The 24,713-nt window shown below is 34.2% G+C and overlaps 1 protein-coding gene across 1 annotated transcript; it reads left to right on the forward strand.

Annotated features, from left to right (window-relative positions):
• The first annotated feature begins 505 nt into the window (after positions 1-505).
• E2f1 (E2F transcription factor 1) lies at positions 506-23,834 on the forward strand. The gene is given in 5 exon segments (XM_017626041.1): positions 506-1,929; positions 2,020-2,877; positions 11,906-12,128; positions 12,209-13,141; positions 23,431-23,834. Coding segments are annotated over 5 exon segments (2,628 nt in total). The 5' UTR covers positions 506-1,428; the 3' UTR covers positions 23,544-23,834.
• The last annotated feature ends 879 nt before the right edge of the window (positions 23,835-24,713 follow it).

The raw sequence follows: 24,713 nt of genomic DNA on the forward strand, positions 1-24,713 counted from the left end.
AGGCGCTTCATTTTTTATTAAAAAAAAGTATGCAATAAGGACAGTCTTTTCAACATTTCATGTTTATAATATAAAAAGCTAGTACGATGGCTTGGTGGCGAAAACTAAACGAGAAAAGAGAGTGTCAAACGAAAACGTGAAAAAGTGAAAAAAGTCGCTATACAAAGTTGCAATTTCTTTAATATCCACATGGTTGCACGAGGCAATTACGTAATTTTTCGAACCCGCGATACAAAATGAGAGATTGTTACCACAATTTGTAATTTATAAATGCAATTTTATCCACAATAGGAATGTTCAAACCAGAATCGTTTGTATATTGAATTCCTCAAAATTTAAAGTCATTCCCCGATTCCCCCAAGAAATTGAAATTCCTCCAAATTTGGGGAATTCTTCCCGGTTGGCAACACTGACACCTAATAAAAAATATACCCTTGTCTACATTTACTTTTTCATTTAAACTTTCACGCCTAAATCTTCTCTTTTTCTTTTTTTTCCATTTCAGATGTAATGAATCTTTAGGTGCTAATTTAGTAAATAAGAAAATTTTAAGTACAATAAAAAGTTATCAGCCGCAACAACAACAACAACCACAATCACAAAGAAAAAACGACGTACATATTTCAACGGAAAGGAAGAAGAAGAGTACATAAGAACGCACTCGAACTAAAAAGTACTAAATCAATGAAGAAGCAAAAAGTTTTTTAATTAGTAATTAAACAAATTCAAAGCTCTCTGTCTCGCCACGAACGAATGACACAGCGAGCGAAGGTGATTGAAGTAAGCGGAAATAGTAAGACTAAGCAACAAAGAAAGTGCCAGAGCAATGCACACAGAGCAACAAAAGAACACGTAAAAAAAGGAGATTTTGAGCACTGAATACAAAAAGTAGAAATCCGAAAGCCGATAGTAGAAACTAGAAAAAGGAGAAAAAAGAAAACTTAATTAAGCCAGCAAAGCCAAAATAAAAGTAATATGTATAAAGAAGCAAAGCAGAAGCAGTGCACATAAATTTGGAAATAAGAAGTGAATATCACATTTAAAATACAGTAAAACAAAATAGTCTACATACATATATTTTTTTAAGTAAAGAGTTTCTAAAACTCAACAAAGCAAAACGAAAGCAGCAAACAACGTACATAATACATTAAAAAAAAAAAAGAAATAAGTTAAAAGAAAAAATCTAGTTTAAAATTAATGTATAGCTTTTTGGCGGCAAGCTGCAAGTCCACAAATCAGCAAGCCAACAAGCTCAGCAGAAGAAACCGCATAAGCTGGTGCCGCAATTTGGAGCCTAGAAAGAGAAACACACATATACACACAAAACCGCACGTATTTGTTGTTGCCTCTGTCTTCCAGTCGCGCTGCGCTGAAAGGCAGTAAGACGCCGCGCTCAAACGTCCAAACCCACTGACAAACTGCACAAACATGCCCAAATATTTCATAGCTACAGCAGCAACAACAACAGCAACAACGTCAGCAACAGGCAGCGCTTACAATACCAACAATACCAACAGCAATAATGGTACGCCACAAATGGTTGTCAAGTCAGCGGTGCGGCAACTCTCCTACGACATGGTTAGCACCAGCGGCGGCACCAGCAGTACGAAGCGCAATTCAAATTCGGCATTTGTGTCATCATCATCGTCTGGCTCGTCATCACCTGTTTCGATGCTGATGCAGGGCAGTGGAAAGACGCCAGTCATCAGCAGCGCTACAACAGTGCCACTTGCGACGCATCTGTTGGATCATGGCTATGGTGTAACGCTGAAGCAGGCATCGTCAACCTCATCGACGTCAGCGTCGTCCGCAACAACGTCGACGCCAGCGACAGCGGCGGTGACATCTCACTTCACCGGCAGATACACGTCCACGCTGGCGAGCCGGAATAGCGCCGATTCCACACCACACATAACGGAGTACTATAAGGTGAGCAACCTACTTGCACAACTATATGTATAACTTGTGCTAATTAATGCATTTCTTTTCTTTTCACCTCATTCCATGTCGTTCATGCAGCAAGTGAAGCGACGCAACCCCACATCTGTTGCCGAACAAAGTAGTCATCCCAAGAAGCAAGCCAAACATCAGTCAGCGTCCGCCGGTGATTTTGCGCCCAGCAATGTGGTGGTGGTTCAACAACAGCCACCGCGCTCACAGCAATTCCAACATAAATCCACCAAGCAACCGGTGTTGGTGCGCACAAGCAGCAGCAGCAGCAGCGGCAACAACAGCAACAACAACCGCTTAGCTAGCTCACAACATCAAAATGTGATGGCAACAGCGGCGGTGGCGTCGACATTGCATTTCGCCACACCTTCACCGCAACCACAACGCCCGCCATCGTCTGCCTCGTCGACTTCATCGACGTTTGCTTACAAAACGGGCACAACCTCATCCGCCTCTTCATTACCCGCCTCGAAACGCACACCCGAAGGTAATCGTGCCGACACCTCACTCGGCATATTGACGAAAAAATTCGTCGATTTGCTGCAAGGCTCACCGGACGGTGTCGTAGACCTCAACGATGCGTCAGCCAAATTGCTGGTGCAAAAGCGACGCATCTACGATATTACGAATGTGCTGGAGGGTATTGGCATATTGGAGAAGAAGTCGAAGAACAATATTCAATGGAAATGTGGCAACTCGCTGGTGAGCTCAGATCGTACGCGTGACATGCAGCTAGAGAATGAAAGACTCGAACAAAAGGAGAATCAATTGAATATGTTAATCGATCAGATACGTGAGGAGCTCAGTACCGAAATATCGAATAACAATCAATTGGCCTATGTGACGCATACCGATTTGAAAAGTGTCGATCTGTTTAAAGATCAGATAATAATTGTCATAAAGGCGCCACCGGAAGCCAAACTTGTGGTGAGTATTAAATGTAAGATAGCGAAGGCGATAGGCACATGTATGTATATACGGACACTGCGGCTATGAGCTGAATATCTTTCGTTAAGGTATTCCACCTGTGGCAGGTTGTTACAACAACAACAACAACAACAACGCTTGACTCTTTAATTGCCGGTTTCAAAAAATATATATATATTTTTTAACTTGGACTTGTTGGATGTCCGCAGAATTGCCAGTTTAAAAGAAGATTATTATTGCATCTGCAGCATTTGAATGGCAGATGGTTCCAGCAAGAAGCTTTTCGGTATTTGGTAAATTTTGCTGATGTGGTAGACTTGTATGACTTGCTTGGTCTGAATTTAGAGTTAAGCACTGCAGCGCATAACATGAGTACTGCCAAATATCGAACCTGTTTAATGAGCTTTATGCGATTATCCGACGCAGCGCATGACAGGGCATGGCAGCGAAGTCGGGAGAATTTGTATTTTTCGCTATGTGACATTTTCAATGAGAGATGCCACTCTCATTGCTCTCGTTAATCTGTTCCAGTACCCATCAGATTTACAAGAATTATTGAGAAGTCGTTCTTGTACATACCCTAACAATAGTGTCGACTTCATTTAGGCTATGCATACGCATTCTTCAGTTATGTATTCGTAACTAAATCGTGGAGTACTGGAACAGATTAACAGATTAAACTGAACAGCTGATTCTGGGAGATTATGCGCTCTATGCCGAGTATAATTACACTACTGCTTCACATGTGCTACTTGGAGTTATGTTGCTCGGGTAAGCTCCGATGAACCATTTAGGCTGTTTGAGTGTTTGGAAGCACCGCTGCAATGCGCAAGTTGTAGGTTGCCATGGAGGCAGTGTGGCTTGAGCTACATAGAGCCACAAAAGATGTGGTCCACTTCTTCTTCCATTCCGCAGCAAAAATAGATTCTGGTCCGGGGTTTGGATTGACGCCAGCCCGGAGGAAAAGGATGGGGAACAACCCTACTGCAAGTTGTTGCCGCAGGACGAACGACGGTTAAAAATGTTCACCGGTCTAAACATGGTTAGATCGCCGAAACAGCAGCCCTTGGGCGGGGAAAACCCGAGGCGTTCCGGTACGCGGAACCTGCTGTCGTCGAATGTTGAACCGGGTACTAAGGCCGATGATGCCAATGCGATCTTCACATACCAGCACCATCGTACTTTTGCTGTATAATGTAGTGGATACGATTTCATTGATAAGAACTAATCAATTGTATGGGCTACAAATATTTAAATAAATTTGTTAGCTTTTGCGAGTAAGATGTGACTCTTTTTAAACAAACGATTATTATTATATACTAGCAGAGCACCCGACTTCGTTTGGGGTAATTAAAACAAAATATAAAACAGTAATACAAATATTCAGATCAGCATAAATTAGAGAAGAGAAACTATTTTCTTTTTTTTCTAACTTATAATATATATTGATCACCACTTTCTGTACTAAAAATCTTTTTCCATTATTAGTATTAGCTGGATTAAGGTAACAATAGAATTTTTAAATTAAAATTAGCCCACTATGGTACATTCCGTTTAGCTTCCTATTCGCTTAGCTGTTTTAGGGCGGGGTACTCAATGTCTGGTTAATACTAATCTGCGGTTAAACATCGTTGTCGACCTCTTCGACTCCATGCATACAACAGGGAGTCGGTAACGTCGATAGCTGTGCTTAACCGGAGATTAGTGTCAACCAAACATTGAGTAACCGGCCCTTAGTATAGCTGCATTTTTCCTGTAGAATGCTTATTTCAGAAAAAGTTTAAAATGATTTAATCTTTCCATTTCAAGATGGTCTAAAGACTGTAAGGTTAAAAAAAAAACACGGTTTTAAATATCCGAGTGGTCTGATAGTTGAATACATATTTATCCCCCTTTTACAAACATTTTTATATATACTTTATTCTAAACACCTCCCTTACATATGTCTGCATACCAAATTTCAGGTTCATGTGACTTATGGTTCGCAATTTAAAAATTCCACGCCTAGTGGATGTGACACCCCTCTTTTGTAAACCCATTAATATATATCTTACTATAAATACCTACCAAAGATATGTCTGCTTACCAAATTTCAATTTCATGTGACTTATGATTTTAAAGTTATAGCTGATAAAAAACTTCCACGCCTATGGGATGTGCGACGCCTCCTTTTAAAAACTCACTTATATATATCTTTTTATAAGCGCCTACCTTATCTATACCTGCATACCAAATTTCAAGCTCGTGGGGCTTATGGTTCCGAAGTTATATGTTATGAAAAATTCCACGCCTATGGGATGCGCCACGCCCCCTTTTACAAACTCATTAATTAACAGCCTACTATAAGCACCTACCATAGCTAAGCCTGCATACCAAATTAAAGTACATGTGACTTATGCTTTCGAATTTATAGCTGATAAAAAGTCCACTACTCCGGGATGTGGCGGGCCACGCCTCCTTTTACAAACTCCTACATATATACCTTTTTTATAAGCACCTACCGTAGATATGCCTGTAGACCAAATTTCAAGTTCATGTCACTTATGGTTTCGAAGTTATAGCTGATAAATATTCCACGCCTATGGGATGTGCCACGCCCCCTTTTTTAAACTCATTCCGATACACCTTATTATAAGCGCCTACCATAGATATGTCTGCATCCCAAATTCAAAGTTCATGTGACTTATGATTTCCAAGTTATAGCTGATGAAAAATTCCACGCCTAGGGGATGTGTCACGCCCCCTTTTTTAAACTCATTCAGATACACCTTACTATTAGCACCTACCGTAGCTGTGCCTGCATACCCAATTCTGATAAAAAATTTCACGCCTATGGGATTTGCCACGCCCCCTTGTCGAATTCTGATTTTTTTCTACCTATTATAGGACCAGATGTCATGGCAATACTCTGTCCAAATTTAGTTCGATTCTGTACTACGTCCGTTTAGGCTGCAACCTGGCACATACATACATACATACACACTTCCACAAATATATTTATCCTACTCTTAGCGTAAAATAATTTTTGGGGATATCTGGGCCACAAGGCCACCTATCGTGTAAGTTTTTAGTCCAAATATTTCTTCTCAATTGGCTAAATTGTTTTCTAAGTATGAGCCAAATCTGCAAATAAATACAGTTTTTAGGAATATTTCGACCCCGGCGCCATCTAGCGTTTACATTTTTTGTCAGAATATTTCCCTTCAAGAGGCTGAAATATGAACCAAATCGGTCCAGACGTTTAGTAGTTTCGTGACATTCAATATACGGAAAACTTTATGAAATTGTGAAATCGTAAGGTCTCAGCATTCTTCATTTTTCGGCAACAACAACAAAAAAGTACTTTTTACAGAATTAATATCGGTTCAGCCGTTTGGTAAGGCATCGCCGTCATACGGAAAACATTTTATTTGTATATATATATATATAGATAGTATAAACAAAATTTCACACTTACTTTTATATATGTATATCAAATACCTATGTATCAGCAACAACTCTCATTATATAAAAAATAATATAATAAACAAATTTCTGCAATTAGATCTAAGCAAATGTGGTTGAATATGGCTATAAGTTTGTGTAATTGATTCAGAGGTGGTTTATTTATATGAATTAAAATTTGTCATAATTTAATTTAATTTCGCCAAAAACAAACCTTGGAAGGTACATATTTATTTAATAAATAATATTTTTTTTTTGGTCAGACTTGTTTTTTTTTTTTTATCCAAAACCGAAACCGAAACCAATTTTGAAGAACGAAACCAAAACCGAAACCGGAACGTGATTTTGAATCAGTTTCGTGCCTTGGTATCTAGTACGGTTTTTAAGCTCAGTTGATGAAGAGGCAAATTTTAAACAAAATGGCTACACTTATCTTACCTTAAAATGTCAAATTTTGGACTTGTACGGTTATCGAACTCACCGGTAGTCGGTTAATAAATAGAACAATTCATTAACACTGTGCAACGCATTTTTCTAACGGAAAAACAACCAACACAGGTCGATTGTACTGTTCTAGAATAGCAAAAGCCTAAAAGGGGTTTGCAAAGTTAGCTCGCTTTGAAAAGATATTGATGTTCAAAAATTTGTTTCTTGCATTTAAAATAAAATAAATTTTCATTACAAAATTTATTGATATTCATTGTCTTCCTCTTCCGTGTCTTCATCTCGTTCTTTGTACGTCTTCATACTCCATCAACAAATTTCCGCTACTATTGTTTAGTAAAAGTTTACCTCATCTCGTCTGATTCAGTTGGTACCTGTAGGCTGAAGTTTTACAAGTACATAAGTCAGTGTGATATTTAAAGTTTCTATATGGAAGACGAACCCGAGTCCCCAGTCGATGATGATGGAGTAGCTGTCCCACCGCCTGACTATGACGAGGTACGAATAGCGATTACGCGGCTGAAAAACAANGAAAGTGGACGCGGTGTCTTCACTTTTACAAAATGTGGAGATAAACTCACGAGAAATGTGATTGAATTTGGATAAATTTGATGTTGCAGTTTTTGACATACAAACATTTGATTTAAATTAGGCGTGGTCGTCACGCTCACATTGCAAGCCTTATGTAGAAACTGCTGTCAAGCCCTAAAGTCAACCTACTTAATAAATTTGAATAACTTCGCTTTATTAATTGCCGGCATATGAGACTTTTAGGGTTTTCCAAAAGTGTCGTTATATGAGAAGTAGGCGTGGTTATTGACCAATTTCGCCCATTTTCAATACTAACAGCACTTGTCGTAGTAACAACCTGTGTACCGAGTTGTATGTGTACAGACAGACGGACGGACGAAAGAACAGGCAGGTGGTCATACGGACAGTCAAACATGACTAAATCAATTCTTCTCGCTTTTCTGAACACATCTATATATGTATATATATATCCATATCTATCTCAATGCCTTTATGCCATTACAATATTCTGAGAGGAGTTCCCATGAAAAAAATTGGTGCAGAAAAATACACTGAATTTGACGCGCTATAACTTTTGAAAGCGATCTGACATTTCAAAACGCTTTTAGAGTTTTTTTTTCCTAGTCAAGTACTATCGATGTGTGTTGGTCGCTTCCGCGTTAGATTCCATGAAACAAAAATTGTTGCACAGTGTAATACACGAACAATTGTTAATTTTTAGGTTCGATTAATCGGTTATTTATACTCTATTCGTATATACGGAACTCCAGCCTTAGCCAGTATAGATATTCTTATGTATGTATGTACATAAGTTGCTAATACGCCCCGTATGCCCTAGATAATACTTAGACTGCTTTTACACAGCTCAAGTATTGAATTCAATTCTGCTCGCATGTCGAAGAGAGGGGGTGAGAAGAAAAGGGACGAATGTACCGTCAAATCGTTTCAACTTTCTTGCTTTGCTTTTGACATTTTCGTTGTTTCCCAGTTAAAGAATTCAACAGAATTGTAGCGTGTAGAAGCAAATAGAAAACACAAAAGAGAATGAGCAAAAATTGCTTTCAAGTACTTGATTCATGTAAATCGGGTGTTATAAGTTTGACACTGCCTTCGCATATTTATCCATTTTAGTTGCATATTTTCGCAACTATTTCGAATTTACATGTAGCTATCAGTAATTATAACTAGTTTACTATAGCTGGGTGTAAAGCTGTATGGTCAGAGAGGCTAAAAATGTTACTCATACGCCCAGTGTGACCCCGAGCATAGTATGCATTCAACTTTTCACTATTAAAAAAAAAAAAACTTTACAACGCATATAGTGACAAGGAAATTATTCAAATATGATAAAGGCTGTTTTGATTAAAAACGTATTATTTTTTACGAAAAAAAAGTAGAACACATGATTCGCAAAATATTATTAATAAAGTGTCAGACTTCCTCACATGTTTTGCATCTTCATTTCAAGTTGCTATATTTTCGTGTCCTTTTCGCTTGCAATAAGAAATTTTACCCAGACAGATTTAAATGTATTAAGGCATAGCAAAAGTTGTCGCTAACAAAATTGAATTGTGTATTTTATTTGTTTGTTTTTGCTTACTCATTTGATTAAATAAAAAAAGTCAAAGCAACACATTTGCCGCACAACATTACTGGCTGCATTCTTTTGTCTGAAACGCTTATGCTATTTATATTTAGTATGTTTTTTTTTTAATATTAAACGAACACTGAAGAATTAATTAAATTAAATTAATTTCAAATTCGTTGGAAGCGGACAATTTTGTGTGCTTAAGTGCTATAAGTGTAGAACTACTCGTAATTTTGTTGAAAACTAAAATTACTTACAATTTTATACGCGTATAAACAGATTTATGTACATATAAATATTTGTAATAAATTGAAATTTGCTTCGTGATTAAAACGCATTAACACCCACAAGAGTGCATAGATGTACATACATACATATGTATGTATACACATACATTAACAATAACGCAGCAATCTCAATAAATCGCAAAATTGTCATTCGAGTCAACCGTCCAGCGCGTAGAGCAGCTAGCTAGCTGGCTGCGTGTATTGCTTGTTGTTGTTGCCGCGTGGCCAAAAACTCGTGCAGACACAATTTGATGCAGCTTTATTGGCGGCCAAAAGCAGCAATAGCGCCACAAATAAAATGAAATACAAATCACAACAAAACACGAACGATGCGCGAGTTTAGTTGCCTTAGCGCAAATACGACATATCATTTCTAAAAATAAAAGCACGCTTATACGAAAATGTGTACATATGTACATTTAATTATTTATTTAGATAGCTGTACATATGTACATAAATATGTGCATATGTGTGAAAAAATGACTTATCTCGTGTTAGAATTTTTTTAATAAAAAATACTCATTTATATTGCCTTAATAAAAAGTTTCGTCTCTTAAGTGAAAAGAAAGTCCAGTAAAGATTCATCAATAAACAAAAAATTTAAAAACCATCACTCAATTCAACGCCCACAAGCAACTTGCTGCACTGATCACAAAAACTTCTAAACTTGTTTAGTCGTTTCTAAAAAGAAAGTCCATAACTATATTTAATTTGTTGTTGTTGAATAACGCAAACATATATTTGTCATTTTGGCAGCACATCGTTGGTCAAATGGTCATAAGGAAGATTTTTCATTTACTATATCCAAGGCAATGTGGCAGACGTTGACTGCCTGTCGTCGCATGTGTGTGCGACAGTGGCCTATGTGTTTGTACGCCAGCGAAAAATGGGGGTTTGGCAGCTCAAATTTGCGCTACCAATTTATTCTTGTTCTATCCTTTTTTTGTCTCTGATTACACTGTAGGAACGCTAAAATACCCGCCGAGACACGTTAACTTAATTTTGGCTCGTAGATTACAGATCTGTATAACGTTTTTTTCTAGGTCAAGATATTTTCGTTTTAAGTTTAAGTTAAGTTAAATTGTAAATGAAAAAAATCCAAACTTGAATAGGGAAAATTACAAAAAAAAATATCATATGTACTCCTACATGGCGTATGAGTAACTTTCTTGCCTGCTCATATTTCAAACTGAAAAAATTTACGCATTTTCACTTGACCATTTACAACTATTTTATTTCTGCATCGATTTTATTCGTTAGAAGTTTGGTTTTGTGTAAAAGCACCGGCAAAAAGCCAGTCTGTTATTTTTTACAAACTTGTATTATGTTTCACCTGTGTGTAATCAAATTTTTGAATACATTTTTAACCAACTTCCCGAGGCACTAAGTGGTTTAAGTATCGAGATATTTGAAAACCGTCTTTACGGTCCCACAATGGTTCATATTGAGAATGTATATTACTTGCATGAAAAGGAATAACTCTACAAAAATATGCCATAATAGGAGGCGCAGGAGTCGAGATATTTGCAAAATCCCTATATATGGTCCGATTTTTTTTTTTCATATTTAGAAAGTGGAATATGTGCTTAAAAGGAAAGAAAAAATTGCACAAAAAATTGTCTTAATTTTTTTTTTCATTAGATACTTGTTTAATTTTGTCCATAATAAAGTTTTATCTTTGTTTTCATAAAAATAAAAATACACATCTTGGGAAAATTACCTTTTCTAGAAAAACGGAATACAGATTTGTAATCTACGCCTCAAAAATTTAGGTGTTTCAGCGTTTTTTGTGTAATTTCAAACCTTGAGATTTACCCTACAGTATTTTTTGTTTTTTAAGTCTTCTTACTATGTATTAGTATTGTCCGCGTGCATTTCTGCCATAAAAAAGCTTATCGAAAACATTTGCCGTTGGAGGCGGGGGAAACTTGTAAGTTCCTGCACAAATTGGAGGGAAGATTGGGCAAACAGTTAGTAAAATGTACGCGCGCCGAATATTTATTTATTGGCGCTTTTTGTTATTTGTGTTTTTTTTTTTTTNTCACTACATTTTGTCCTCTCCTTTCCTTCCTTTTGCTTTGTTGTTGTTGTAACAGCATACGAATTCCCCAAGGTGATTTGGGTAATGCTGCTGGACTGACAGCGCTAGGTCAGACATAAATCTGATTTGTTCCGGTTACGTATAGGTACCCGTCAGTCGAGAAAACGTTTCTTTTGTTCTCTTTCCCTTGCCCTCATACCAAAATTATGCAACTACGCCACTGTCAACCAACTCTGTGGGCGTTTATCGTACGTCGATTGTTCTGTCAGTCGTTTACTGTATGTAGATACATACATAAATAAGTATGTATACGAATCCTAAAAATGCGTATAGATACTTGTGAGTTTGTAGGTATGTGCCAAACCAGACAGTCTAAATAACAAGAAGCAGCAGCAATTGTCGGCATTCAGACAGTCGTTAGCGGCGCGTAAAAATTCGCGCGTATACTTAGACCTGAAATAGTCGCCGGCTATTTTCGTACTCATCATTTTGGTGCGAACTTTGGTGTGTGAAGTCAATCACTGGAAGTTAGTTGCCGCCGAAAATAAGTAGAAATTAATTAAAAAAAGAAATATTTTATTATTTGTGATTTAATTTTACAGTTACTTCTACAGTTCATATTTTATTTTGTGATTACATATTTTGATTGTATTACTAATTTATACGCCTTTTTTCTCTTCGCTTTCCCTGCAGCTACCTGACACACTTTGTCCACGCGAGATCTACGTTAAAGCCGAGAATAATGGCGAAATTAACGTATTTCTCTGTCACGACAATTCACCCGAAAATTCGCCAACATTCTCATCGCCCGCCGCCCCGCCATATCGCCAGCAGCCGCATCAATTCAACGATCCACTGTTCAACGATATCAGTCGGTTGACACCTAGTCTCGATGACGATAAACGTATGCGTCTAGGTAATTGCCCAGCGCGTAATCATTACATGTGTAGTACATTATACTTATTATTGTTGTTTTATTTATATTCATCACGTCAGGTTTACCCCCACTCTCAGCGTCAAAGACGTCCTCAAGCACGTCAACGGGCAATACATATCCCGGCAGTGCAGCAACCGTCGTCGCACGTTCAGCACAACGAAATCTCAGTAAATCAATTGAAGATGCCGCACGTCAAATTGCTGCTGGTTCGGCTGATGGTGGTACTGGTGGTGGTAGTATCGGCGGTGATACAACGGATTATAATTCTGATATCGCTGGCAATTACCATACTCAACAACAGCATCAGCAATCGAGCGACTACAATATACAGCCCACCTTAACGCGGCCAGTGCTGACGCAAGCGGAAGCCGAACGCATTTACGAGCAAGATTTCGATTGTGAACTGTTCGGCAGACGTAAGCTGGGTGGTGCGTATGGCGGTGGTAGCGGTAGCGGTAGTCAGCGGCAGCAGCAGCAGCAGCAGCAACAGAATAGTGATTAAACAAACCATACGCTTAATAGTTGTAGTAACAATAGGAAGTCAGGTCTTAAAAACGAGGAGGTATCCATGGTGAATAGTGCAATGGAAGGGCAGGAAGCAGCTGAGGACACAACATCAGCGACGGCAGCGGGAGCGGCGGCAAACACGTCCACGATAACATCGTCGTCGTTGTCCTCGTCCTCAGCTGTAGACGCTGCAGCGAATAATAGTCGGCAAAGTGAAAATAGCGCTGATGCTGCTGGTACTTCATTGTCAGCATCGACGTCAGCGGCGGCGTCGGCGTCATCGTCAATGCCAATAACGCACACACCCTCAATGTTTGGCGGTGCCGGCATCGTTGGCAGTCGACATTGCAGCAGCGATAGTGGCGGCATCGGTCGTATGGACTCGCACTTGGCGCACATGGGCGATTCGAATGGCAGCACAGGCGTCCGGAACGCGCTCATTTCGAATTCGCTGAATCTACTGAGTCCGGGCCCATTGCCGAACTGTAAGCAAATGTTTAACGTTTTAGTAATTTTATTTGGCAACGTAGTAGTAGTAGTAGTAGTAGTAGCAGTTTGGGTTTATTTTCTTGGTAGAAAGTGCTTATTCTTACATGGTTTAAACTCAAATGCAGTTCGCAGCTTTTTATGCTTAACAGAAAGTGTGGTCTCGTTCGCTATGTTCAGCTATTCTAACTTTTTCTTTGTTTTGGAATACGAAACCAACTGCATTTGAGCGTTAATCCTGGTAACCTTTCCTTTTTATAAAAAAAAAATGCATGCATTTCATACATTTTCGTATTCTCTCATAAGTTTTGTTGCTATTTATCACGCATCTACAATAAACCAAGAAGAAAACGTTAAAAACCTAATAACTTTGTANTGCATGCATTTCATACATTTTCGTATTCTCTCATAAGTTTTGTTGCTATTTATCATGCATCTACAATAAACCAAGAAGAAAACGTTAAAAACCTAATAACTTTGTAAGAGAAACCAGACAAAACTATTTTGGAGTTAACGCAATTGTTGGCAGCTGCAGTGTTTTTTTTTTCTTTAGGTACGCTTACATTGCTATATACAGCGTGGCGACAAATATCAGATTTTGTTTTAATAAAAGGGTTCTTTATAGATTTCGCGAAGAAAGTATTTTATTGTTAATTTTATTTTACTTTAAATTTATTAATTTGTTTTTAAATTTTAACATTTATTTGGGTTTACCAGCGGTAAATGCTTTGAGCGAAAATCGCAAGCGGCACGCAAGTTTCATCGGTTAAATTATTCCATATCTTCTGTATCCATAAGCTAATTTCTTCCATTCTGAGTATTTTGTACTCCCAATTTTGTCTAACATAAGGCCTCATACTCAGCAATCGAATATACTCAAATAAAGAATAAAATTTTAAAACCATTTACAAAAACTCAACTAAAATATGTACAAAATTAGCAATGATATACTTTCTTCGCAAAATCTGTAAAGGACCCTCTTATTTGAAAAAATAACTGTATAACAATTAGTCATCGCCACGCTGTACATTTTCACATCGCTTCTCATTCGGTTCCATCACACGCATCAACAACGCATTCAATCAATGCCATTCATTATCAACGGGAAAAACTCTTGACGGGAGCTCTGGCTGTGATTTGCGTTTTACAACAGAAATTCATTTCGCATCACAGTCTGAGTTCTTGCTGAGCGCTTTTTCAAAATTCAACAACGAGCCTGAAATTTGAGTACAATCGATTGAAATGCAAAAATGAAAAATAATTAATGAATTGAAAATAATTGCGAATGAAGTAAACAAAAAAACCAAAACAGAAAATGAAGACCATTAAAAGGATAATTTTAAACGCACAAAAATTTTAATTGAACAAAAAAAATATATTAAAAAAGTAACAAAAAGAAATTTCGTGCTGCGCTGATTATTATATAATTACACTTCAAGCAACACATTGTCTCATAATAACATAAAAACTAACATATGTATTCATAAAATTTTTTTAAAAATTGCACATCAAACATTAACACTCATATATGCACATATTCAATGCACATGCATACATACATACTAGGAACATAAAATACTTGCAAATAATGTACATAAATTTGTTGATATTTGTTTAATAAAAAAAAATATGTTTCACAAAAAGTGTCGGATTTCTTATATTACATACATATACATATCCATACACACATATGTATGTATATGAATGAATATCGCTAATTTACTTAAAGACTGTCATAACTCAAAAAACGAAAATTTTAAACAGATTACTCTGTTATCTGTAAGTAATTTTCTGGGAGTAAATTGAAAACTTGAAACGCGGCTCCTGAACAGTACCGTTTTTTGAGCCACGGCAGGCTTAGTAAATCGAGATATTCAGAAATGACATGTAACTCCATTTTTTTTTCAGTTTCGTTCATTATACCAAATTATTTCCGGCCCTTTTTAAAAAGTGTAATAAAGTTATAATTTTTCTATTATTTTTGTTCAATGTTCTTGTTTTGTTTTTCATGTTTGGGTATACATAATGTGTATGCACTATATTATTTGTTTTCAAATCATTTAAACCGAGAACTCAGTCCAAATTTGAATTTTCTTGTAAAAATAACACTTTTAAAAATTTTTTAATTTCCAATTTACTTAAATAGGTTATCATGGCTATTCTTGTATCCGACGGATGCCATTCGCGCGCATCTAATTCTTCACCATCGCTTATTATCGACAATGCGAATCGTAGTTTTTACGACTGGCATCCGCCGAATACTGGAATATAGCCATGAATATTACTTTTGGTGTAGGTAGCGTTAGAACAGATGACTTCTTTTTTTTTTATGTGTATACATCTTAGCTCTCGGTAAGGCTAAAATTTGCGTTAACCCAGCAAAAGATTTGTAACTATAACAAAGAAACATTTCGGGTCTAAATCGGGATCATTTCTGGACCTCTTCAAGACCTAGTTCACGACCATTTTGAGACTAGTTCAGAAACATTTCGGGACTAGCTCAGGATTAGTTAAGTGCCATTTCTGGCCTAGTTCGGGATCATTTTGGGATTTATAAGTTCGATAACACTTCGGGACAAGGTCACGACTTTTTCGACCGTTTCGCGGCCTGTTCGTGACCATTTTGGGGCTATTTAGGACCCTTTGGGACTGGTTCACAACTTTTTCGGGACTCGCTCTGAACTATTCGAGACTAGTTCAAATGTTTAAAAGGTATTTTAATGCAGCCTCTTTTTTTCATAAAAATAAGGAATTGAAAACCAGCTTCTGGGGGAGAGAACACCACCTTGTGGAACCCCGACTGTAATTAACCCGAAAATTTTAGGGGTCACCTTCGATAGCCTGCTCTCCTACTCCAGGCACACTACCGCAGTTGCCAATAAAGTACAGAGCTGCAACAAGGTCCTCAAGTCGCTCGCCGGCAGCANGATCAAATAATGGTTAAATAAACAATTCCGTATTATTACTGAAAGTCTCCTGAGGAGAACCAGAATTTTCCGATCGAAAAATATTGACTTTAAAGAATTCTATATTATCTATATCTATTTCTACGAAAAAATGTATTTTTCCCATATAAAAATACATTAGGAACTTTGAGCGCTTTGAGCGACCTCTTAATATTTTTTGATTTCAAAATAAAAAAATATGGGTATACTTTTTTTCGATATAGAACAGTCCTAGGGGGTGAGAGCATTACAATTCCGACTTCTTTTTTTTTAACCACCCTAATGTACATATCCCCGACAATAACAATAATAATTAGGCTAGAAGAAAACATAACCAACATTTAACTTCTGATTAAAGATTCTGACTTAGCGAACCAAAATCTGTATGATTTGGCTAGGCTCCTGCGCTGGACAAAAAAAAGTAGAGTTTTGTAATTTTTTTAACCCAAGAAAGTTTAAGTTTACGTAATCTAAAACTTAATTTATTTTACTTTATCTAAAAATATAATTCCAAACAATTTAAATTTTTTTTCTTTTAATATTAATTTTAAAATTTTAAATTATTTAAAAAGTAAAAAATTAACTAAACTAAATTTTATACCACATAGCACGTGGTTAAATATGTTTATCTGTGGAATTTTATTAAAGCACATTATCTCATATCCCTTTTAAAAAAATAAAATTTTTCAAGGACAATTTATTTGTATACCTTTCATGAGCATGAAATGGTATTATAACTTTGGTCCGATGTTTGTAAGTACCAGAACAAAAAGAGATAGACCCATTAAAATGTATACTTATATGATCAGAACGTCGAGCTGAGTTGATTTATCCATGTCCGTCTGTCCGTCTGTNTTATTTTAATGCAAAAAGTTTGCGCCATTAAAAAAACAAAACGAAATAAATAAAACATTTGGAAACAAACTTAATGACTACTTTTATTAACATAGGTACATACTATTTGGCATCCAAATTTGTCTAAAAAATATTTATCATTTATTGCCCTGTGAAAACCCGGCATAATGAACATATTCAATTGAAAATGGAGGAAGAGTGTCACAGCGATTCAAAAAAGTCAAACGCATTTTTTTCTTTAAAGTGTTGAACCCCTAATGCTGTTTAATTTGTTTTGTCTTTAAAAATTATTTTAATACCAGATCTCCACTGGGCAGAAAATTACGAAACATTTTAATGACAAAGTTGATAACTAAAAAGTATCGGTTGTCAGCACGTTAATAACTTTCGACAAACTAGTTTTTTACCTTTGGAACTTAAAGCCTGATAGTTCAGTTTTCATTTTATAATTTTATAATGTAGAAAATTTCGAAAAATTTAAAGAATTAATTTTTTGACCATTTAACTTCCAAAAATCTCAAAAACTAGGGCCAATAAAAAAAAAATCATACAGTGGTCACCACTGCGTGTGTCATATGCAATTATTGAAATTTTGTTGTGATGTGTAATAAGGGCCCCTATTGTGAGTTGCATTCGATCTTCGACTGTGTTCGAAAGTGCCGACCGAACGGAACGGGAAATCGAATAATAGTCGTTTATCTATGTCTAGTCGATACTCGCAATAGGGGTGTTAGTGTCTAGCCACCAAAAAGTAAAAAAACAAACGCAAAATTATTCATTTTTCGCAATTTTCTCACATTTTGCTACAGCATCGAAGGCAAAATTTCATTCGACAGAAAATTCGATACGCAACGAAAATTTCGGCACGGTTACATAGCTCATAATACGAATTTCTCATTCGATCTTCGATAACCATCGAAGATCGAAAATCGAATGCAACTCATAATAAGAGCCAAGTCATTAATTCAGTTTTCAATCTTTTTTTTTTTTATTTACACACATTTTTTATAATTTCAATGCCGAGTGGAAATTCCAAATAGAATTTGAAGATTTATTCAGCCCTATTCTGCATTTCGATTACGTTCCCGCATTCCGATCCGCTACAATCCTAATTTGGTATTCTCAGTTACGCTCGAATCGAAAGAAGAAGAGGAAGAGCGAAAACATCTTCGAAATCAGCTGGTTGCCTAGGAACATGTGAAATCGAAACAAAACAAAAGAAATAATTGTACCAACCTATAGCAGCTTATGAAGTTAAGCTTTGTAAATATTTAAAATAACTAAATATATCTAACTCATTTTAATTTCAAAATAAAATTTCGTTTGTTCTTAATTAAAGTGGAAACATAATTCTATTGCTTGAAGAGCAGAACGAGTCCCAGATTGCGAATGCGAAAGTTGAAAGGCGGAGATTTAGAGACATGTTTGATCCTTTTCAGATGAGTGAAGAATTATAAGAAATTCATCTTGAATTGCATTCTCACCGCTCAAAGCCAGTGAAATTATAAACGTTGTTTGAGCACTCCACAACATTTGCATTTAGTACTGAGTGGAAGATTTGAACACAAATGAATTCAATTTTAAAAGCCGTCAGGAGGAGGGGAAGAACAAAGCTTATCCTTCCATAGCAAATNGCAAATGAATTCGATTTTAAAAGCCGTCAGGGGGAGGGGAAGAACAAAGCTTATCCTTCCATAGCAAATCGTAGTAAAAACGAGTACAATAATAAAAACATCTTTTTTATATAACTCCACATTTTACGTACGAATGTATGTTATATAAAAAGAATAAATTGTATTGAGTGCATTTCACAGTCTTATTTATAGATAATGAAAATAAAAACGCCTGTGCTTCCTCTTTGAAAACCTCGCGCAATATCCCTTTTGGTTGCTAATATTTGAGCCAATTTTTCGTATTGCCCGTATTGCCGCTGCGAAAACACAGAAATCGAGAAAATTCATTTATGATGACTTACAATCATGCACAGTATATTTTACTTAATTTTTTTATAAAATTTTATTATGTAAACCCACGAAAATAACAATAGAAACAACTTAGAAAAACAGAACTCCGATCGAAATGTAGAATAGGTATAATCGTAAATTTCGAAGATTGATCGAAAGGAAACGGAACGCAGAATACCAAAGTTGCCAAACGGAGAAAATTTCGATTCGAGTCGAAATGCAGAATAGGGCTGATTAATAAATTTTTATAATTTGTAGAAGTTTTTTTTTTTTTAATTATTATGCAGTTTTTTAAATATACATAAAAATGAAAATTTACATATTGGTGAACAATTAAAGTTTTCTTGAAACTCAGTCCGATTTTAGCAAAAAAAAAGTGCAAAACAAAAATTAATAAATGCAACAGTGGCCATAAGTAAATAGACATAATTACTCACATGTATGAATTTAAAGGAACGCAATTTTTAAGGAAGTAAATCGGAAAAACGATAAAGTTTACAACAACAAAAAATTAAAAGTTGGACATTTCAGAAAAATTCATTTTGGAACTGAATTCTCGTGGTTCTGCATTGCATACCATGACAAGGTAAACGTATTGTGATTGAAATTTTGTAGCACCATGAGATTCAGCTCTGGCGTGAATTTCAATACAAATACAATTCTACTACTACTACTTACCTAATACAACGCTCAATTTAAATGTACACGCTAACAAATAACAAATGTAAATATGGGGATCAATCTATTTCAAATTGACCAATATTTGGAATCGACTATTTTTGATTTGCATGTATCTTGGTCAGAACTTTCTTTTTTGTCATATAACAAAGTTCTGTCAAAGGAAAAAAAAATGTTTTTTCCCAAGTTCGAAATTTCACGATATTTGGGGCTATACAAAAAAATTAAGAAAACATTCGAAAAATAAAATACAGTGGTTTTAAATATAGAAAAATCGTTAGAGCAAAACCTTATATAAATTTTTGATTCCTTTTTTTTAAACAATACGTCTAACTGATCTTAAAAGATCCTGAAATTTTCATGCAGGTGTTTTTTTTTTAATATATGAATTTTGAAAATTGTGTAGCATACTTTTCTTTGAAGTTTGCAAACAATTTTTTCGAAATTCAAGAATGTATATATGTACATACATACTAATTTAATTTCGAAAAAAGTGTAAGGAATGTTCGAATTCTACGTTCGATTTTAAGCAAAAATGGCTGACAAACTATATACCAAAAATTACGTTTGACCCTCCCAATTTTTAAAAGAAATCAGTGTATTATAATTTTTTCTGAACCAATTAATTTTTGATTTACATAATTTTGTGTTTTCTTCATATTTACGAAACTACTTCACAAAACTGAGAAAAAAAACATGTTGGTCGTTTTTTGGTACAAAGTAAAATAAATTTATACCAAAAAACTTACAATATACTGCTGTTTCTTTTGAAAATTGGCAGGGTAAAACGTAATTTTCGGTATATAGTTTGTTAGCCATTTTCTCTTAGAATTAATCGTAGAATTTAAATTTGCTATACACTTTCTTCGAAAATTTTACTCCGACCAAATAACTCCGCCCTAATGTACATATGTATATATTAAAAAAAAACAACATCTTGCAAGTTTCAGCAATTTTTAAGATCAGGATTTGTATTTTTTACTTTAAAAATTTTGTATTTTTTTTTTTTTTGTTTTTCCCCGATGTATGGATTTTCTTTATAGCCCTAAATAGTATCACTTTTAAAACGAGACCAGAACCATTTTTGCACTATGTATAATTTTTAAAATTAAAAAAAAAATAGACTAGCAAAATTCCGGAAATTGTGAAATTTAAAATTTTACATAACTTCCGAAAACGAATTTTCAACTTTTTTTCCTTTGGCAAAACTATAACAATATAGAACTTTTACATATGTACAAATGTGATCAAACAAATTCCAGCTAACTTATTTTGTGTAATTTCTTGCAATAGTTTTCAAATGTCCGTGGGTAGGCAATTTTTCATGCCGACTTGTGTAATTAATTATACTTGTAAAACACTTATTCATTATATTCATAATATAAAAATTAACTATGTTATTACTAATGCTAGCTTTATTTATAAAAACAACCATTTTAAAGTTAAGTTGGTGTATCGAAGAAGTAGAATTTTTTTGTTAAAATAAATATTTTTTGTTAAATAAATATTAAATTGAATGCTTGCGTCCTATTATAAAAATATTGTCCATAGCCTTCAGATCCCCGAATAAAAAGAAGTTTTGAATGCCGAAAATAATTTTGAATTGTATATATTAATGTAACTTCATATAGATACATAAATTAGGTTAAAACATAGACAGACGACAACGTTAATCCGGATTAACGGCGGAGTTCACCTGACGAAAATTGTAATCCAACAGACTGCAGTATTGCGGCTTATGCAAGCCGCGAGGCCGAGGATTCGAATCTCACGGCCAGCAACATTTTTTTAACTCTTCAATTATTATCTTACTAGTTTCAAAGATTTGATTAATTCCTAAAATTATTTAAAAAATGCATTCCACTGTAGAAAAACTGTATGGGCACCAAATGAAAGAGAAAATTCTGTAGAATGAAAAAAATTAAAATTTTTTGGTTCGCAAGGGCAAATGGGTATTGAAAATGTTCATTTAATCAGTTTTACTTTTTTAAGCGTATAAAGTTAGAAGGACGAAATTCGAAGATATGTATGTATGTATGTGTATGTATGTATTAGTCCTTAACATATATTTTTTTCGAAAATAATTATTGTAAAATGTGAAAAAGACATTTTCAATATGTAATCGTCCTTACGCACCAAAAAATTTAATCGGCCTTAATTCTACAGAATTTTTTCTTTAATTTGATAGCAGTTGTTTTTCTACATTGCACTGAATTTTTTAAATAATTGTTTGAAATAATTATATTTTCCAAATTTCAAAGTCCTTCAAAAAAAAATCTGGACGTCAGAGAAAAAAATTAAAAACGCGGTTTTACTATATTTGGTTCATAGTTTCGCGAATATATACGATTTTTTTTGTGTAAAATTTACTGTCGAACGATGTTTTGCATACAATACTTTTCTTATTAACAAAAATAGAATGCCAGACGAGTACATTACTATGCTGCTCATTGAAATGAAAAAATATATACATACTTATGTACTTATGTATGTTCATATATTTTTGTATGTGTACACATTTTTTTCTATATAAAAAAATAAAGCAGCCATTATTTAGGTTTTCGATTAATCAGCTTATGATTAATCAGTATTCTGGTTAATAAAATTGATTAAATTCTGATTAATAAAAATAAAATTAATCGAGAAATTAATCACTTTGATTAATAAAAATTGATTTCGTTGATTAATTAATTAATCAGATTTCGATTAATCAGCTTCGATTAATTGATTAATCGCACATGCATAGTAAATAAATTCACAAGTTTCCTCACAAGTAATATGCTTTTCTTTCTTAATACATATATACATACACACATATCTAACTAACAAACGAAATACCAACTAAGCTTTCTGATGGATTTCAATATTAATACATAACTACTAAGTACTTGCAAACTTTTTCCCAAATATTTAAGAAGTATTATACTGCGGATCAATACATGTCAAATCGACCTATGGTTGGAATCGACCATTTTTGATTTGCATGAATTTTGGTCAGAACTTTTCTTTTATCATATAAAAAATTAAAATTTTTTTTTGAAAGTTGGGCAAAATTATAAATTTCGCGAATTCCGGGATTTTTCAAGTTATAAATATATACATACATACATATACATATTTACAAAAATCGAAAAATTAAAGGTATAGAATTTTGAAATTTAAAAAATCGTAAAGTCAAAAACTTATATTTTTGGCTCCATTTTTTTTATACGATACCTCTAACTCATCAGAAAATATTTTTTTTTGAGATATGAATTTTTTAATTTGAAAAAAATATGTTATTGCTCTAACTTTAGATTAAAAATAAATTTAAATTGAAAAACATTGTTTAACATAACTTTATTTAGAATTTAGCAAACCAAAAATTTTTTCAATGTCCATGTATATCTTAAAAAAAAAACTTCAAAATTTTAGGATCTTTTAGGATTAGTTGGAGTATAAAAAAAAATTCTGACAAACATTTTTATAAGTTTTTTGCTTTCACGATTTTGTTAATTTCAAAATTCTATAGGTTTTATTTATACAGCCCTAAATAACATCTTTGAAACGAAACCATAACCACATTTTTGTAACTATTATAGTTTTTGAGATATTCAAAAATAAACTTGCAAAATCCGGGAAATTTGGAACTGTCGAATTTTTTCCCCCGCTTTGGCAGAACTTCGGTATATCAAAATTCATTCAAATCAAAAATGGTGGATTCCAACCATTTGTCGATTATACATAGACATCATTCAAAAATATATATATATACATACTTATTCAAATATTTACAAATTTGCTCTTTCCAATTTTAATTTCATCTCAACTCTTGGCTCCTCACCTCCACGCCACACACCGCAATAGACTTTGATGATCTGCCACCGTTCCTACCCATTGAACCACCGCTCGATGTCGACTACAACTTTTCACTGGATCAAACCGAGGGTCTTATCGAGTTGTTTAATGACTTTGCCTAAAATTTTAAATATACAAATAGTAATAAATACAAAAGTATAATTATAAAAAAAAAATTATCAAAGGAAATAGTGTTTTAAGCAAGAATACAAATAAATAATAAATTCAATGTGTATGTGTAGAGATATTCACAACCACCAATAAAAAATATATAAAAACACAAACTGCAAAAAATTAAATAAATTAACAACTTCTGTATGCTACTGAATGGAAAACGAAGTAATATTATTATAATTATTAAAAATTATTATTAAAAAAACTAATTTAAAATTTATAAATATATTCTTTATATAAATACATATATACTTTATATATATACATATACATAGATATTAATAATTGTTAATACATACATACGGAAAGAAGCGGTAATAAATAAAATAAAAGCGAAAACTCTCGCATACCCCATAATACATACATACACGCAAATAAATATATAGCAGAAAAGCCTAATGTATAATAATTTGTGTTTGAAGCAAACAGGAAAGTTTCAATAGGTTTGAGGGAAAGTGCGGCGCGCAACGCAGATACACAAACACACACGCATACAGTTCATTCTTATTTAACGTTAATTATATTTCTTTATATACATGCGTGCGTATATACATACATACATACATTAAAAACAAACTAAAATAGATATTCGTAATTGTAATTATTAATTAAAAAATAATAATAATAATAAAATATGAAACTAATACAGTTCACACGACTTCACACACACACACGGATACACAACAACAACACTAAAAGCTACTTTTTAAACCCCGCAAAACTAAACTTCCAAAAATTTTGTAATTAATGCGCAGTAACAGTTGCGTAGAAATTGTTTTAGGTAGAAAGCTAAAAAATATTGAAATAAACTAAAAAAAAAAAAATAAATAGAAAACAGAAAGTATTTATTTAGATTCATGAACGATCTACAAAGCAAGCTGAATCGCCGCCAATAAACGTAAAAAAGAAAACGATAAAATCAGTGTAAAAAATGTAAAACACACCACAAAACAAGCAGCAGCCCAAATAACAAAAAAAACGCTGCCAATTAGCGCAGTGAAAATTTTAAATTTGATTTTTTACACGAAACTGTAACGCTATAAAGTATTTTTTAAATTAAAAATTTATTTTTTTTTTACAATAACCTATAAATTGTTTTCAAAACTTTGTTAAAAACA

This window comes from Rhagoletis zephyria, unplaced genomic scaffold (assembly GCF_001687245.7).
Source record: "Rhagoletis zephyria isolate East Lansing unplaced genomic scaffold, Rhagoletis_zephyria_1.1 Rzeph_scaffold_04379, whole genome shotgun sequence".
In the NCBI taxonomy this organism is placed as follows: Eukaryota; Metazoa; Arthropoda; class Insecta; order Diptera; family Tephritidae; genus Rhagoletis; species Rhagoletis zephyria.